An 18,798-nucleotide genomic window follows, 5' to 3' on the forward strand; every position below is an offset into this window, starting at 1 on the left:
GCAGCTGTGCAAAACATAAGTACCGTTACATACAATAGTGACATTTTGTGGCAAAACTTAGGTACTGCTTCATGACCACAGTTTACTTAAGAGTACAAACTTTTGCGAAGGGTGTGCACTTTTGTTTTGTTTTCCTTATTTGTAAAACCATATTTTTTTTCACCTATGGACAATTAGTTTTTATTTTGGGACGTTCCGTGTTCATGCTGCTCACCCTATGGTAAAACTGACATCTTCCTCAAGTCAGTACGATTACAACGATAGGCAACTTGTATAGATTTTATTTTATTTTACTGCTTCTAAAAAATTAAAGTTGTTACAAAGACTAAAAAAAACTATATGTGTTTAAAATTGCTGTATTTTGATCCTTATAAGCAGTGTCGGACTGGAGTATCAGGGGCCCACCAGAGGAAATGATCCTGGAGGTCCTCCAATGAGGAATGAGTAAGTGTTAGTGCAGGTTCTAAAGCTGGGGGCCCACTGGAGGATCCTCCGGTCCTCTGGTGGGCCAGTTTGACACGCCGCTGATAACGCTTTTATTTTTTTGTTTATGGGGCTGTGTGAGGTGCTATCTTTTTGACCGTGATCTGTACTTTCTATCGGTACCTTGCTTGCAAATATGTGACTTTTTGATCACTTTTTATTAAAATTTTCCCTGCAAGGAAAAAATGTAGGGATTTTTCTATTGAAAATTTGATCTTAAAGAGACCAGTATTGCAGAAATAAGATAGGCTAGAGGCATAAAGCCTAAACATGGGTAAATCTGCGTCATGTGTCTTGTACAAAATGTGAAAAAAATTCAGAGGTCAGTCTGGTCATCTCCTTTATTGTGACCCGCAGAGAAATATTCAAAATATTTGAAGTGTAAAAAGGTATTTGTTAGAGATGAGCGGACATGCTTGTCTGAGCCTACTATTGGCTCAAGTATGGCGGTACTCAAAATTACTCAATACTCGAACGAATACCACGTGATGCTTGAATAACATTGATAGTCTTCTGCCTACAAGGGGGGGGGGGGAGGTCTTGTTATGTTGGCTGCTGTCATAGCAGTGATTGGTTGGCTGCATCAGGTGACCTGGGTCTATATAGACCCTGGTCTCCAGATGCTCGACTCACTTGCAGTCTTATAGCTTATAGGGAGCGCTGCTGGAGCAGGGACAGAGCCAGTATAGGCTTAGATTGGCTAGTTAGGTAGGCCATTGGCTTACAAAAAGACCCAACAATCCTTTTTAGGACTAGTATTCTGTCAGTGTGGCTGATAAAGAGCTAATTCCATAAAATATACCAATATATACTGGTATATAGCTATTAAAGATGAGCGAGTAGTGAAATATTCGAAAGTTTGAAATTCGGTTTAAGTAGACTGCGATGCTCAACTATTCCATTGAATATTGAATCGATCGAATACCTTATTGATCGAGCAGTACTCGCTCATCTCAGCTATTAATAGTCAGTTATATCCACAACTATTCAAAAGTCCTTTTTAGGACCGAGGGGGAGATTTATCAAGCAAGATGTAAAGTGAAATTGGCTCAGTTGCCCCTAGCAACCAATCAGATTCCATTTCTTATGTCACACAGACTCTTTGGAAAATGAAAGGTGGAATCTGATTGGTTGCTAGGGGGCTCTGAGCCAATTTCACTTTACATCATAAATTTGTTTGATAAATCTTCCCCTATGTGTCTCATAAAAAAAGCTAATTCCATACAAAAAAATTAAATAAAATAACATATGCTATAGGTACAGTATTGTAAATCCAACCAGTGTCACAGTGGGACAGTCTAGTGGGGGAGACTAAGAATACAGTATATTGTATAAGTGTTTTCTGCTAATAACAGAAAACATGGTAAAGAGACGAGGACGTGGGCATACTGATGAGAGTGCAGGAACAAGCCATGGGCCTGGGTGTGTTAAAATAAAGTCTGCTGCTGAGGGACAAGAAGACCACGACTTGCAGGATCCCGGGCCACAGTTCCCGTTTATCAGGCACATACAGTACGCGACTCCTGAATGCCGAGCTGCATGAGCGGGTGTTGATGTAAATAACTAATAACACAGCCAGTCGGTTTGCCACCACGTACTCTGAGATAATGGTTTAGGAGGCATTGGAGGATAATGTGTCCATCAATTTCCAAAGCATTGACCTTCCACTGCCTCAGGGTAGTGAGAAGGTGGTGGACGAGGAAGCAACTGGTCCGACTGGTGAGCCAACTGGACCCAGTGTTTCAGAGGGGAAGGGATCTGTATCATGGGCTTCAAGGTGGGCCATAGTAAGTGTTCACTGGAGCAACCTCTTGTGGAGGGGAAGTTTTACTGCTGTGTGGTATTATTTTGATGAAAGTGCCAGAGATAAACAATTTGAAGGCCGTACACCTTAATGAGCACCTACGGGTCTCATCACAGACTCTTGGCGTGTACCCGCCCCCTCGCCCACATATAAGAAAGTTATAAAATTCCCACCCTAGTAAAGGACACAAAGAGTAAAATGTGATACTCTTTACTTTATTACAGTATTCACACAAGGCAAACAGGAAACAGAATAAAAACAGCTGATCGCAAGACATCAGGCTCCTGTATTTTCCCAGAAGATGCCCGAGCAATACTGGCATAGACCAATAAGCAGTAGGATTCCTAATAAATGCATAAGATATAACCTATAATTCTTATGGCATGGTATGGTAAGTATTTGTACAAAACACAACACATTCTATACTAAAGACCAAGCAATTCATTGTTTATAAATTATAACAAGTATTACACAAAATGAAAGGAGTTCTCTGCTTTGGGCCCATCTTACTTGACAATTAGCTGATCACATTGTGTGTTTCAAATGGGACTCACAGGAATCATCCACTGATCATTATATGTATCTGGCTATTTGACTATGTTACCTGTCTTCAGGCTTCATTTCTATTTGTCTAACTTGCAATGATGTTTTTCATACATTGCACACACAGAAATTGCAGATGAATGGAGGACAGTATAGAACAGTAATGAACAGTGTAAGCTTTGATTACATCAGGTAATCTCTTAAAACAGATTTTGCCAGTGAATGGAGGGTGAATGATTAGTCAGATCTAGTTCTGCTTGTGAGCAGCAATGAATATGAGGGCCTTATAGTCAGTGAGGTCACTCACAGCCGTTCTCTTCTTAACCTTACAGTCATCAATAACAAATCCTTCTCCAACTAGAGCTTTCCTGGCAAAATCCTCATTGTATGTGAAAATGTGTAGCCTGTCTTTTCCGACTGTGCAATATGTCATATCTAAAGCCCCAATTATTATGAGGTGTCCTCCAGGTTTCAGCAACCTTGAGCACTTCCTCAGAAATCTGATGTAATCATCTTGGTCTTTGCAGACATGATCTAACAGCCCACAACTGATGATACAATCGGCTGGTGGTAAGACTATCGGATCCGTCATATTTTCCTTCTCAAAGTGACATTTCACTACATGTGGAATTGTTGATCTCACTTTTCCTTCTTTGTTCTGTAACTCATCACTGAAAGAAATGGGAAAAATGAAGAAAACAATGGTTCTACAGTCAACATGACTACAGTAGAATGCAAGTAGTTAGCTCTGGATTCCAGTATTGGACCCTTCTTATTGTACCCCTAAGGTGACATGCACACATCCGTGATATAAGCTCCTCAAGCTGACTATATACCACAGACTGAACTCTTAACTTCTTATGGAACTCCCGGCATCATAATTTATTATGATGCAGAGAGTTCCGAAACCTCTTTGCTGTTGAACTGACATGGCTTTACCAATACAGGAACACTGAGCTTTAACTGTTTTGGGGCTCCTGTTTTCATAATAAATGAGTAGTGAGAGTGGTCAAGAGTTCAGTCCACGGTATATAGTCAGCTTGCGGAGCTTATATCATGGACGTGTGCATGCTCGCTTAATATTAAGGAACTTATGGAGGTGAATATTGTTCTCAGTGGGCTGTGGGCAGTTTACACCAGATGTATATTTAAACCCTTTCATAAATCTCCCCCTTAATTTTGAATACATTAAACGTGCATAAGTAAAGTAGACCGGAGACATGCTACCTAAACATATTGTAGATCTGCTTCATATTTTATGTACAGTAGCAACAATGAAAATGGGTTTCTCTTTAAATGTGGACATATACCTCACCTCTTTTCTTCTATGTCTAAATGAATTTTTGTGGCATGGCCCCAATCAAACGCTCCTGTCCGTGTGTCCAGCCATCTCTTCAGCTCCAGGATGCATCTCTCACTGACCTTCAGCACTATGATGTGTTTAAAAAATTCACAGGCGGCATAGAGATGGTGGACAAAAGAACCAGCACTGAGGTCAATCAGGACATCTCCTTTAATATGACCTGCAAAAAAAGAAAAAATCCAAATATTGAAGCTTCTAACATTTGAACCACATAGTAGATAAGTAATGACTCGTATCACCTCCAGTATAAGGTGTAATCAGTGGATTTTCAATCCCCCAAACTACAGAAAAACAGCACAAAAATCCTGTTCTATGAAGGTTAGATTTGGATGCATTAGAGTCTGGGAGTGTCTCTCCTGTAAGCAGGGGCATAGCTAGGATTTATGGGGCCCCATAGCAAAAAACTGTATGAGGCCCCCCCCTACACCCTAATATATACTATATATATATATATATATATATATATATATATATATATATATATATATATATATATATACATATATTCGGTGATGTGGGAAAAAATAAATAAATAAATAAATCAATCTCTCGTGGCCAGAGGCAGAATCCTGTGTGCAGCCACAAAAGTGACTGGCAGAGGAGAAAGCCAATGTCTGCTTGTTCTGTCCATCCACTGTATATAACTATAACAGCCTATTAGGAGCCTCATGGTTATATAGTTATATATATAGGTGCAGGAGCAGACTACCTTTTGCTTAACCCTTTATTTACTGCAATGCGTGAGTGACCAAGTGTTCTCTTACATGCTGCAACACAAACAAAGGGTTAATACAGAAGACAATTAGCTCTCTCCTTCACTGATAACCTCAGAGGTTATCAGAGTAGTGAGGTAGAGAGCTAATTGTTAACCTTTTTTTGTGTTGCAGAATGTAAGAGAACACTGGGTCACTTACACAGTGCAGTACATAAGGGGTTAAGCAAAAGGACACAGGAGGCTCTTATCTTCTCTGGGCCTCCTCCCTCCAAGGGCCCCATAGCAACCGCCTTTCCTGCCTCTATGGTAGCTACGCCATTGCCTAGAAGATGCATTCAAAAAAATGATGATTGACCTCTGTGAGATAAACCAAAACACTGCAGAAACACCATCACATATTTCTCAACATCAGTGAATCAAGTAACATTTCCCCCCAGGAAGCAATGTAAAAATACTGCAGAGACAACATGACGTTTTTCTTAAAGCGACTCTGTACCTACAAATTGCTTGTACCTTCGGATATCTGCTTTTAATCCAAGATCTGTCCTGAGGTCCGTTTGGCAGGTGATGCAGTTATTGTCATAAAAAATTACTTTTAAAATTGCAGTCCCGTGCCCTACGGGCGTATCTGTGCCCTTACTTTGCACCACCCCTCCGTCCCTCCTCCCCACCCTCCTCATCATTAGGAATGCTCCAGGCAGATTGCCTCCTATTCGTCAGCTGTGAGAGACTGGCACACAGGGTTGGATCGTTAAGACACCTGTGCAATGTTCAAACAGGAGTAAATGTTCCAGTGGCATTCCTAATGATGAAGGGGGGGGGGGGGGGGGAAGGACAGAGAGGTGGTGCAAAGTTAGGAAACAGATACGGCCGTAGGACATGGGGCTGCAATTTTGAAAGTAATTTTTTATGACAATAACTCCATCACCGAAAGGACCGCAGGACAGATCTTGGATTAAAAGCAGCTATCCGAAGGTACAAGTGGTTTGGGGTGGTCAGATTGTGGGTACAGACTCACTTTAACATCAGTGAACTAGTCAGATTTTCAACCGAGAAGGAACAACCAAGTCAAGGAGGGTCTCCAGTCAATGAAACCACCTTCCAAAAAGCTACAGCCAAGTATAACATGACTTTGAAAATACCCAAGCAAGGTATCCATCCACAGACAGCTGTCTTGGGGCATTTGCCCCTCATCAGTGTGCAACAAGATTCTTGCTAGCGGGAGAAAAGCAGGAGGCCTTTCCATTACTTCACTGGACAGTACTTACGGACTTCTGCATATATATCCTTTAAAAATTAGTTAGCGATAGGGTTGCATTCTATGTTTGGCACCAACTCTTGTTGCATTACTCATTATCTCCTTTTGTTAGTTAACTCTGGCTTTGTTAAAGTCAATGCCTTGTCTAGTTCCTCTGACAATGACCCTACTGTTAAATATTGTTCCTGTAAAAATTGTTGAAAATTTAATAAAAAAATATATGTTACTTTTCTGGGGGCCCATGTACTGGTAAACTACTTATTGGTCACCTTTCTCCAAGGCTATTAACAAGGCTACTAACTACTAACTTGTGCAGCCCTATCTCTTCCTATACCAACTACTGGGGGTATGTATAGTAGGGAAACTACCTACTAGGGCCCTGTATATTGGGGAAACTTCTTACTGTAGACTTATTTAATGAAAATCCTACTTACTAGGATCTTGTATACTGAGAAAACTACTAAGGCATCTGTATACTGGGGAAGCTACCTACTGCTGGCTCTTACCTTGTGGTGGAAAGTACATACTAATAGCTTAAGAGAGAGGAGTCTATATCAATGTACAAGAATACACAATACCAATGCACACGCTATAATAAAATATAAAAATATGCTGCTAGGTTGATTCTCATATCCCTTTTGAAATATAATACAATAAAAGACTGAATATAATGCCCTCAGCTAAAAAAAAAATGCATACACCCAATATCCTGGCTTTATGAATTAATACCTGCAAGCGATAAATCTGTGTTCATCCAAATCCAACTACTCATTGATAATGCATCACCAATAAAAGGTAAAAGGGGAACTATCAGCAGGTTAGACAAATCTAACCTGCTGATAGTTCCCTATTGGGAAGGGGGCACTGAGGAGGAATTTATCACTGTTACCTTGATCTTTGGGGCCATTCCCATTATTTTAGTTTTGCCCGGTAAGCCATTGGGAGCATTGGGGGTGAAGCTACTGCTCCTCACAGCACTGATCTGACCCCCCTCTAATGATTATCAATAGAGGGGGCTTGTCGGATTGGTGCTCTGAGGGTCAGTAGCCCCGCCCCCAGTGCAACTAAAAGCTTACTGGGCACAACTAACAGCACGGGAATGCCGCAGAGGATGAAGGTAAGAGACATACCTTCTTCCTTAGCATCCCGCGCACAAAAGGTTGCTATCAGCAGGTTAGATTAATCTAACCTGCTCATAGTTCCCCATTAAATTGTAGTACACCATTCGAAGCAATTAACCTACCCCACTAGGGAGATCTAGATATCACTTCCCCCAGCCCACTTTACTCTCGCCTTAATGCACGGGACACCAAAGGAGCCTTATAACTGTTTAGAGCACTATAAATCAGGGAGACCCGTGGCGTAGCTACAATAGAGGCAGGGTAGGCAGCTGCTATGGGGCCCGTGGGGGAGGGGGGCAGAAATGCACAGGGAAAAAAAGAGCTGTCCTGTGTCTTTCTGAGGATAAGGAGATCTCTGCTTCACTGCTCTAATAACCCCCTGACGGCTGCTACAATCAAGTAGGAAAATGTGATGAGCTCCATCCAGAGGTCAGGGGTTATCAGTGCAGGAGCAGTGAAACAGATCTCCTTGTCTTCCTTTTTAACTCTTTTTTTTGTGTTGAAGCATGTAAGAGAACATTGGATCACTCATACACTGCAGTACATAAGGGGTTAAGTAGAAGTTAGCCTGCTCCTTCATCTACAGTATGTATTTAACCATAAGGGCTCCTGCCTTATTTATAATGATGGCCGGACCATAAGAACAATGATGCACTTTGCCCCTCTGCCATTCTGTCTCGCACCCCCTCCTGATAGTGTGTAAGAGAGAGAGAGAGAGAGAGAGACCTAGCTACGCCCATGAGGGAGACATATGGTGGTTGCTGGTGGTCTGGACTGGATGGACATGCAAAAGACAAAGCGACCGACAGTATGTCACTGGATGGAAATTTACTATGATCATTTATCATTTATATGGTCTTAGGAACTCTGTAAATCTGCTATGTACCACTGTATGTTTTAGTGCATAAGGTTTTATTGGTCTTTAAGTAGTAATTTCTTACTGAGTAGTTGGAGGAAAAATGACTCCGCTAAGAGACCCTATATATGTTTGCTCTGCTCTTTAAAGTTGATATGACTGGGGCAATGTAGGTCACCCCTTTAATCTCTACCACACAGATAGACAAGTTTACCCGTTTAAGTTAGTTATTTAGAGTTTACTATCTAAAATAAAGTAATTTAAAGGGGTACTCCAGTGGGGAAAAAAATTGCTGGAGTACTACTTTGTTTCCATAAGAAGAAATTTTTTCTCCTCTCCTAATGGGCAGTAGGGTGGTTCTGTCTTCAGCTATAGTTATTATCATGATGATCCCATAACCTATGGCTGCATTCCCACGTTCCGTGATCCTGATGGATCACGGACGTGAAATGCATGTACCGGAGTCCGCCCGCGCGTGGACAGAGCGGGGGAGACTGTATTCATAAGCACCGCGCTGTAGTAAGAGCACCGCGCGGCTGATTCATTACAGCGTGGCGCTTACGAATACAATCTCCCCCGCTCCCAGCATCAAATTACAGATGCTGTCCGGGCGCGGGGGAACTCCAGTACATGCATTCCACGTCCGTGATCCGTCAGGATCGTGGGAATGCAGTCTTAGGAGCACAAACAAGCTCTGTGTCCTCTGCGGGATCATCATGATAGTGGTTCAGGGAAGAAACAGAGTGCTGCACCTCACACCTATGGCTGATACTAGTGCCGCTAGGCTAAATAAAAAACACATCAGAATTTTGTGTATGAATTGATCAAGCCACACTGCCCCATGTACCTCGTGCCGGTATCTGATACACATGGGTCCCTACACTAAGTCCACACCGTGCCAGTCAGTGGCCACCAACCCTGCAGGCGTGCACAGCCAGGGAACGGGGGCCATGGGACGGCCTGCGACCCCCATGCCACAGGACCAGACCCAAAAACACCACACCAGAACGCGGCCAGCACCGCCGGTGGAGAAGGTCGCCCCCAAGCAGCACAAGTCTGGATAAGGTATTACACTCACCATAGCTGCAGCAAACAGAATGGGAAAAAACAGGAGGGATTAAAACCATGTGCACTCAGGTGTCTCCTGCTAATTGCGGTCATGTGGGTCTCACCAGGAGGAGTGCAAAACATGGAGAAAAGAGAGAAGCAAAATGCGGTTCAGGGAAGAAACAGAGTGCTGCACCTCACACCTATGGCTGATACTAGTGCCCCTAGGCTAAATAAAAAACACATCAGAATTTTGTGTATGAATTGATCAAGCCATACTGCCCCATGTACCTCGTGCCGGTATCTGATACACATGGGTCCCTACACTAAGTCCACACCGTGCCAGTCAGTGGCCACCAACCCCGCAGGCGTGCACAGTCAGGGAACGGGGGCCATGGGACGGCCCTGCGACCCCCATGCCACAGGACCAGACCCAAAAACACCACACCAGAACGCGGCCAGCACCGCCGGTGGAGAAGGTCGTCCCCAAGCAGCACAAGTCTGGATAAGGTATTGCGCTCACCATAGCTGCAGCAAACAGAATGGGAAAAAACAGGAGGGATTAAAACCATGTGCACTCAGGTGTCTCCTGCTAATCATCATGATAGTAATGTTTATTATGATAATCCTCTGACTGAGGTGAAAAATTTGACCTGGGCATTAGGACATCAATAACTTTGGTTGTAATAGGGTTAAAGGACCTACCTTTAGAGAAGGTTTTTGCAAAACTTTCGATAGGAAATTTCAAAGAATCCTCTTCAAAGCCCATTTCAGGTTTATCTGACATATAATTCTCTAGATGTTGTCTGGAATCAAAGCCGTGGACATGATAGAGCTTATGGGTGCTGGAAGCCATCGTCTTGTCCTGTATTATAGAAAGGGTTGGTCACTCTTCTCCAGTGTTCATCAAATATATGTAGACTTAGAATGAATCAGTAAACATAGCGTCTCTCATCATGAGTTATTCTCTTCATGCACCAGTCATGGGAACCTGTGATAAAGAATTTACATCAAACCACAACCATCTTTAATTAAACAGCTCAGTTTTATGGTTAAAGAGACAAAAGGGAAAGAATCTCAGAGGTCTGCAATGGAGTCTTCATAAAGTATATGTTCCACCATACAATATTAATTGAAATACTTTAGCCAAAGGGATTCATAGAATAAACAACGACTCTACTGCTTTTTTTTTTATTATTATTATTTTTATTTTATTTCTATGCCTTTCCCAGTTGTCTCCTGATTTTCTTTCTTTTTAAATACCCAGGACAACCATTTTTAAAGGGAACCATTCACCCCGTGGCCCCGGCAGAAACTGACATACAGTGACATAAAGGTCAATATACTTACCACATCGCTCCCGGTCCCGTCCCGGATCCCGTTGTTGACACGGAGAAATCTGCGATTCTTCTTCTTGTGCCCATTATGGTAATGAGCTGAGATGAGTCCAACGTCCATAGGAAACGACAGATGAGTCCAACTTATTCATGAGGTCCTCTTCTCGTCGCCGCCCATGCACGCCTCCTGGAACTTGATTGACGTCTTCAGTCTTCAGTCTTCTGACGAATACCCGCCTCTTCTGCGCCTGCGCGGTAAACTGGATACGTGCTCGAGACAATCGGCGCACGCGCAGTAAACAGTGGAGCTGCCGAGCGGCATCAATTGTGAACTGCGCATGCGCCGAAAACTACTGTCACAGTGCCTGCGCGAGATCCGTCGAGAAGGAAGAAGACGAGGAGGAAGAAGACCCGGCGTCAATCAAGTGTCGGAGGCGGGGAGAAGGCTGGACTTCGGGCCCGGCGGCGCTCATTACCATAATGGGCGCAAGAAGAAGAATCGCCGATTTCTCCGTGTCAACGGGATCCGGGACGGGAACGGGAGCGATGTGGTAAGTATATTGAACTTTATGTCACTGTATGTCAGTTTCTGCCGGGGCCACGGGGTGAATGGTTCCCTTTAAAGCTAGTGCAAATACAGTTAAATATTTCTTTTATTTCATTTCTCTGTGGCCAAGTCAGTGCGACTTGGCCACTGACCAATGAAATAAAAGAAATATTTAACTAAATTAAAACATTCAATATTGTACTATAAATCGCTTATTTAGAGCAAAGCTGTACAAACATAAAACACTCTGGAGATCCAGTTTAGTGAATATTTTGGCCTCCCGGATCTGATCGAAGAGTTCTGAAATGAGTGGGAGCAGAAAGCGGTTCTTGACAGTAATCTTATTCAGGCCCCTGTAGTCAAGGATTCATCCTTTTTCTCCACGAAAAAAAGAAAACCTGCCCTGTCTGGAGATGATTACTGAAACCCATCAAGGTTTACCTTGATATAAGCTGACATTGCCTCCGTCTTGGGCTGTGAGAGTAAGTAAACTCTGCCACAAAAAGGCGTAGTACCGGGCATCAATTCGATGGAGCAGTCATATGGTCAATGCAGTGGAAGAGTCTCTGCCTGCTTCTTATAGAAGAAATATGCAAAGTCATGATAGGGTACAGGCAGAGGCAGGGGTTATAGGACCGGTCGCCTGAGGAGTGGAGGCTCCCACTAGACAAGGTGATCACAGAAGCAGAAGACAGGAACCATATTCTCCGGTATTGTAGTTAGGTTCATGTTTCTGTAGCCATGGCAGACCCAAAAGTATGCTGTGTCAGGAATCTGCAGTAGCCTGGTCTGAACTGGGCCTGGTGTTTTGCTTTTGTGTGCCACACCCAATTGCTTCTCAGCTTCCGGCAATGCAGAAGTTAGGGCCCTATTCCACCGGACGATTATCGTTCAGATTATCGTTAAATCGTTCGAATCTAAACTATAATCTTTCGGTTGAAATGCAGTTAACGATTAAGGATTGAACAAGAAATCGTTGATCGCTTTATAAGACCTGGACCTATTTTTATCGTTGCTCGTTCGCAAAACGTTCGCATTGAATAAGACATCTTTTGGTCGTTCGCAATAGATACGAACACAATAGCGAATAGATAGCGAAGAAAAAACAATCGCATTTACGATCATAAGTAACGATTATCGTTCCATGGAAATGAGTGAACGTTTTCAGGTCTTTCGCAATAGCTGTCGTTTGAGATCGTTAATCGTTAACGATTATGCAAATGATAATCGTCCGGTGGAATAGGCCCCTTAAGCTGAGAAGCTTCTGGACTTGATTTTTCACCTGTCTGGTCTCTGTGATTGATGGGTCTCTCTGCCTGTCTGTAACCTGGATGATCAGAGCGCTGGTCCAATGGGGATCCAGACCGGGCTCTTGGTCAGCATAAATCAAAGCTGGTACTGAGTCCCAGCGCTGGCTATTTTGATTAACATCCGGATCCCAGCTAACCCTTGTCTATTCCTGCGCTCCCCATCCTATCTCCCTCTGCTTGCTCATCTGTGTTACCTGACCTCTGGCTTTGACTTTTGACTATCCGACTGCTACTTGTTTTGTACTGCGCTGCCTGCTTGGTTTTTTGACTTTGCCTGTTTGACTATTCTATATTGTGTTTGTATGTCTGTCTTGTTCTTTGTTGCACTTACTCAGTATAGGGAACATCTTCGTGGTTGTCCACGGCCGCCTAGGGCCGATTGAGGCAAGCAGGTAGGGACAGTTGGTGGGTTCAGCATCAGGGCTCACTGTTGTGTCTTGTCCCTGCCTCCCCGGTCCTGACAGAATAGCCAGGCTACTGGTTTTGCCTCACGGACACCATGGACACCATGACCACAATAGTGGATCACATGCAGCAGCTCAACACTATGGTGCAGGAGCTGGCTGACAGGGTCCAAGTGCAGGAGATGGCCCCCCGACAGCTTACCATGACCTCCCCGATACCTCCTGAGCCTCCTATCCAGCTCCCAGAGAAATTTAAGGGGGACAGGAGATGCTTCTGCACTTTCCGGGAGGGTTGTAAGCTGTTCTTTCGACTGTGTCCTCATTCCTCTGGAGATGAGTCGCAGAGGGTGGGCATTGTTTTGTCCCTCCTCCAAGGACCACCTCAGGAATGGGCCTTCTCCCTGTCACCTGACTCCCCCGACCTACAAACAGTTGACAATTAACCAGGTTATGGCAAGGTGAACGTCCAGTAGAGGACTATTGTTCAGAATTCCGACAGTGGAGCAGCCCTTCCACTTGGAACAACTCTGCTCTCCGGTTCCAATTCCGGGCCGGGCTGAGCGACCGACTAAAGGACATGTTAGTGGCCTACCCGACTCCTGACACCCTAGAGGAGTGTATGACCTTGGCCATAAGGCTGGATCGACGGTTGAGGGACCGACAAAGGGAGAGGGGTTCCCCAGATCTGACTAGACCCTCTTTGTCTCCAACCTCCTTCTCTAAACCTCCCCCTCCTGTCTCACCCTCTCGGGAAGACGCCACCGATGCAAAGGCCAGACGAGCACATCACTTACAGTACAACCTCTGCCTGTACTGTGGGAATGTAGGATATAGTACGGCAATGTCCTTCCAGGCCGGAACCACCGCCAGAAAGCTCCAGGCGCCTGAGCGACTATCGAGGGGGTCACTCAGGCGCACAGGTAACCTTCTCTCAAAGGAACAAACTGTTACTGCCTGTATCTTTGGTCTTGGGGGATAGATGCATTTCTGGGTATGCCCAGGTAGATTCTGGGTCATCAGCGAATTTCATCAATCCTGTGTTTTGGTCTGGCTTGAAGGCATGTCCACTTCGGCTCAGGTGTCCAGTGAATGTCACAGGAGCAGACTCAGCCCCCTTTTCCCAAGGGAATGTATGGTATATTACCCCCCCGCCTTGAAGTTAAGGTGGGGTCTGTTCATGTTGAGACCCTTGATTTCCTTCTTATGCAGGATTTGTCCTCTGATGTAATCTTGGAGTTACCCTGGCTGGAAGCACACAATCCGGTGTTTGATTGGTCCAGCAGGGAACTTATTCGATGGGGGCCTAAGTGTGCTCCCCACTGTATTGCTATATCACTTGCGAAATGTTCCCCCAGAGAAGGGGAGATTCCAGAGTTTTTGGCAGATTATGCGGATGTGTTCGACGAGAATTCGGTGGAGGGGTTGCCCCCCCATCGACCTTATGATTGCTCTGTTGATCTCATTCCAGGGGCTAAATATCCCAAGGGGCGTATATTTAACCTGTCCTGTCCAGAAAGAGAGGGCATGCGGGAGTATATAAAGGAGAGTTTACGTAAGGGCCATATCCGCCCCTCCTCTTCTCCTTTGGGGGCAGGATTCTTTTTTGTGGGCAAAAAAGACGGTGGACTTAGACCCTGTATTGACTATCGTGAGCTTAACAAGATCACGGTCAAGAACCAGCACCCGCTGCCTCTCATCCCTGACCTTTTCAATCAGATTGTGGGTGCTAGATGGTTAAGATAGGTTTAAGGGGAGCCCACAATCTGATTAGAATTAAGGAGGGCGATGAGTGGAAGACTGCCTTTAATACCCCAGAAGGCCATTTCGAATATTTGGTCATGCCTTTTGGGTTATGCAATGCTTCGGCAGTCTTCCAACATTTTGTCAATGATGTCTTCCGCGAATATCTTGGTCGTTTTCTGGTGGTTTATCTTGATGACATTTTGATCTTTTCCCCCGATTGGTCTTCTCACATTTTGCATGTCCGTACTGTCATGGAGCTTCTGAGAGTAAATCATTTGTGTGCCAAGCTGTCAAAATGCCAATTTGGCATACAGGAGGTCTCATTCTTGGGGTATAAAATAACCTCAAACTCGTTAAGTATGGACCCTCTAAAGGTCCAAGCCGTTGAAAACTGGGAGCGACCCAATAGCCTTAAAGGGGTTCTGCCACCAATAGACTTTATTATGCTTAACAGGAGAACAGAAAACTAAACATATTTGCAATATACACTTCATTAAAATAATCCCCCCCTGTAAAGATAATTACCTTCCATAACATGTATGGCACCCCCTGTTGGTTCTAATGAAGCTCCTCTGTCCGACCATGTAAGTTTTTCTGGTGGAGCATGCGTTTATCTGCCTCCCCTCTCTGCCTCTGCTGGATCTACAATAAGTACCTGTAGCTGTGAGCCCTCATAGATCTACAGTTTGTGCCTTTCCCTGCTCCCACTCAGCATGATGTAATGCCGATCCTGTGGCATCCAGCTGAGAGGAAATCGATTAGAAGATGAGGCATTCTCTATGAAGTAGCCAGGATTGCTTCTCAGCAGGGGGCAGCTGTGCAGGGGCAATATCTATCATGCTGTTGCTGTCCCTGGTTGCAGATTAAAAGGTCAGTGAGGTGGCTGGGGATTCTCTTTCAGCTAGGCAGGGCAATTGCCCAGGGCCCCCGACCGCTGCAGCTCAGGGGGAAGCCTGTCATTGTAAACCCTGCTCCAGGTTACCGCTGGCCGAGGTTTGCACTGTCCTGTGCCTCCTTAAGAAATCCCCCCTCCCCTCCTTCTGCTCTGACAAGCCTGAGTCTGCAGCAGCTGTCACATGGTCGGGACGGCAGGGAGGGAAGGGATGTGTGCACACACTGTGCGGCTTCCTGACGTCTTCCTGCTCCATATATCAGACTGATTTTTCACCTCCTCTGCACCCTGCTCTTTCAGGAAGAGTAAGTATAGATATGTGTAACTTGTGCATATGAGTATGTAATGTAAGTATTACATTGTGCATGTATGATATATATGTGTATATTATGTGCACTGGATGTGTGGCTATATAGGTGTGTGTGATGTAAGCATTGTATATGTATATATGTGTATATATGCATGTATGATATATATGTGTATTATGTGCACTGGATGTGTGGCTATATATGTGTGTAATGTAAACACTGTATAGTGCATGTATGATATGTATATGTGTATATTATGTGCCCTGGATGTGTGGCTATATAGGTGTATATTATGTGCACTGGATGTGTGGCTATATAGGTGTATATTATGTGCACTGGATGTGTGGCTATATAGGTGTGTATTATGTGCACTGGATGTGTGGCTATATAGGTGTATTATGTGCACTGGATGTGTGGCTATATATGTGTGTAATGTAAACACTGTATAGTGCATGTATGATATGTATAAGTGTATATTATGTGCCCTGGATGTGTGGCTATATATGTGTGTTTGTGGCTAGAGAGAGAGAGTTTGCTATTTTTTTATTAAAGGGAACCAATCACCACCAACTAGCCCCTGCAGCTACACATACAGTGTACCAGTGTACATACAGTGTACTCGCTATGACTGTTACACAAATCCCCCGAAAATGAACCTTATGCATCTCCAGCGACATATGTAAATCATAGTTAGCTAGGCATGTGGGCCATCAGAGAGGCAGGATTATGGAGGATTTCTTGCACAAGCGCTGAGGACCGCCCACATGCCTAGTTTAGTATGATTTACATAAAGATCAGGAGATCATTTTCGGGGGATTTGTGTAACAGTCATAGGGAGTACTTATATGTTTGCAAACAGCGCTCCCAGCCCTATTAGGCCCCCTTCACACATTTGTAAAAACTGTCCGGATTTCCGGACCCATAGGAGCACATTAGTCACGGACACCCTTCAGGATTTTTCTGGAAAATAGGTCAGGATCTTTTAGATCCTGCCCTATTTTCATCCATCATGCCCTGATGGCAGTTCATGATGGGAGTTGTAGCTCTGCAACCTGGATGACCACAGGTTGCAGAACTACAACTCCCATCATGGATTGCCATCAGGGCATGATGGGAATTGTAGTTTTGCAACCTGCGGTCATCCAGGTTGCAGAATTATAACTCCCATCATGTGCTATTGGCAGTTCAAATGGGAGTTGTAGCTCTGCAACAAATTAAAGGTTGACATGGTTAAAAACCAAGCAACAGCAGCCTGCTTACACCAGGGTAGGAAGAGCCATTGGTTTAGGCCCTCCCCAGCCTAAATATTACCAGCCTGCCTCCGCCCAGTCCAGGAGCGCCAATTTTGACGCTCTGGGACCACTGGCACCCGACTCTTCCCAGTACCCCTGGTAACAATGGGTACTGGGGTAATAATGCGGGGGGGGGGGTTAGTGTTAGCCGTTTTATATCGGCTAACACTAGGCCACGACTTAGTAATGGATTCCGTCTATTAGATGGCCTCCACTACTAAGTCTAAAAAGTAAAGAAATAAAGACAAGACACAAGTGATTTTTTTTTTAATTAAAATAAAAACACCCCCACACCCTCCAATGTCTTGATCTTCTCTCTTCTATCTTCCATCTTCTCTCAATGAAGTCACTGTGCTGCGGACCGGCTCTTTATATGTGCGCTCAGCCAATCAGCTGAGCGCACATATGAATCAAAATGTTTCTTCTAATAATGCTATTGTGACCCAGTCTGTAGAAGCGCGCATGCGCGTGAAACAGCTGTTACCTGGTCTGGTGGGTGTCTGGCGTCCGTGTTAAGCCCGATGTGTCCAGCACTTTTAATGCACGTATAAAGTTGAAATAAAGAAAGAAGATCACGCTATATGGTGAGTGCCCTCATCTTTCCTCTTTGCTTGGATGTTATAATTAGAAGAAACATTTGATGTTTTAATTAAAGTAAAGTATTAATTATTACAGAAAGCTCTATTACCGGGAATATGAATTACCGGCTTTAATAGAGCTTCCTGTAATAGTTAATATTTAATTAATAAAACACATTTTTGTTCTAATAAAGTCACTTTTGTTGTTTAATAATTTAAATAAAGCAAATCTATACTTTTGCAATTAAATATACTGTAAATAAATAAACATATATATATATATATATAAATATACATTTATTTATACATATATTTATTAATTTTAACAGTATATTTAATTGCACAATGATGGATTCATTTTAATTAAATTATTGAACAACGAAAGTGACTTTATTACAACGAAAATGTGTTTTATTAATTAAATATATTAACCATTAGAGGAGTCGGCATTATTGCAGAGGATCGCTAACCCCGTAATGCCGATTCCTTTAATACTGTTTCCCTGCTTTTCCAGATGCATTCAAGAGGTGCTTGCATCACTTTCTAAAGATGTCTTGGATGTCTTTGATTTTATTTGTTATTGTTATTTTAACCAGATTCCTTACCAACGTTCTCAAAGTTCGGTTCAGTGAGGAACCAAACTTTTTGCAAAGTTCGTAACGAATCTGGTTCGTTACGGTACAGTTCGCTCATCCCTTGTCTGTGAAGCTAAATGAATCTTTGTAAAATAAACAAGCACTTTAAGCACCTGCAGCACAAAAGACTCCAATTCTTTTAGCATAAACATAGTAGTGATTGAAAGACTTGAATTTAAAGTGTCACTGTCGTGAATTTTTTTGCAGAAATCAATAGTCCAGGCAATTTTAAGAAACTTTGTAATTAGGTTTATTAGCCAAAAAATGCATTTTTATCATGAAAAAGCAGTTTGAAGCTCTCCCCCCTGTCTTCATTGTTCTCCTATGGAGAGAGCTAAAGAAAAGACCAAAACAGGACAACAAAGAGTTAATCTACAAATACCTCACCCGTTATCTCCTGGGACAGTCACCACTGACCTCTCTGAGCTCTGATTACAGCTGTCACCTAGCCTGTAATCCTCTGTTATCTGCTTTCTGCTGCCGGCTAACTCCCTCCTTCCTCCTCCCCCCTCCCCTCTCCCTAGAGCAGACAGAGTACGGCTCATGCAACAAGTCACAATTT

The 18,798-nt window shown here is 43.7% G+C and overlaps 1 protein-coding gene across 1 annotated transcript; it reads right to left on the reverse strand.

The window, feature by feature from the left end:
* Positions 1-2,670: 2,670 nt before the first annotated feature.
* Positions 2,671-10,053, reverse strand: LOC138769057 (indolethylamine N-methyltransferase-like). Its single transcript, XM_069947232.1, has 3 exons — positions 9,896-10,053; positions 4,146-4,353; positions 2,671-3,501 (listed from the first exon to the last, which is right to left on the reverse strand). The coding sequence occupies exons 1-3, from the start codon at positions 10,044-10,046 to the stop codon at positions 3,078-3,080; spliced, it is 783 nt and encodes a 260-aa protein (XP_069803333.1). The 5' UTR covers positions 10,047-10,053; the 3' UTR covers positions 2,671-3,077.
* Positions 10,054-18,798: the final 8,745 nt, after the last annotated feature.

This window comes from Dendropsophus ebraccatus, chromosome 12 (genome assembly GCF_027789765.1).
Source record: "Dendropsophus ebraccatus isolate aDenEbr1 chromosome 12, aDenEbr1.pat, whole genome shotgun sequence".
In the NCBI taxonomy this organism is placed as follows: Eukaryota; Metazoa; Chordata; class Amphibia; order Anura; family Hylidae; genus Dendropsophus; species Dendropsophus ebraccatus.

What these genes read in the sequence shown, in the direction of transcription:
- LOC138769057 (XM_069947232.1), bottom strand. Translation starts at nt 10,046, where the DNA reads ATGGCTTCCAGCACCCATAAGCTCTATCATGTCCACGGCTTTGATTCC. An exon ending in TGCAAAAACCTTCTCTAAAG is followed by an intron (nt 4,354 to 9,895) that starts GTAGGTCCTTTA and finishes CTTTTTTTGCAG; the next exon opens with GTCATATTAAAGGAGATGTC. An exon ending in TTAGACATAGAAGAAAAGAG is followed by an intron (nt 3,502 to 4,145) that starts GTGAGGTATATG and finishes CATTTCTTTCAG; the next exon opens with TGATGAGTTACAGAACAAAG.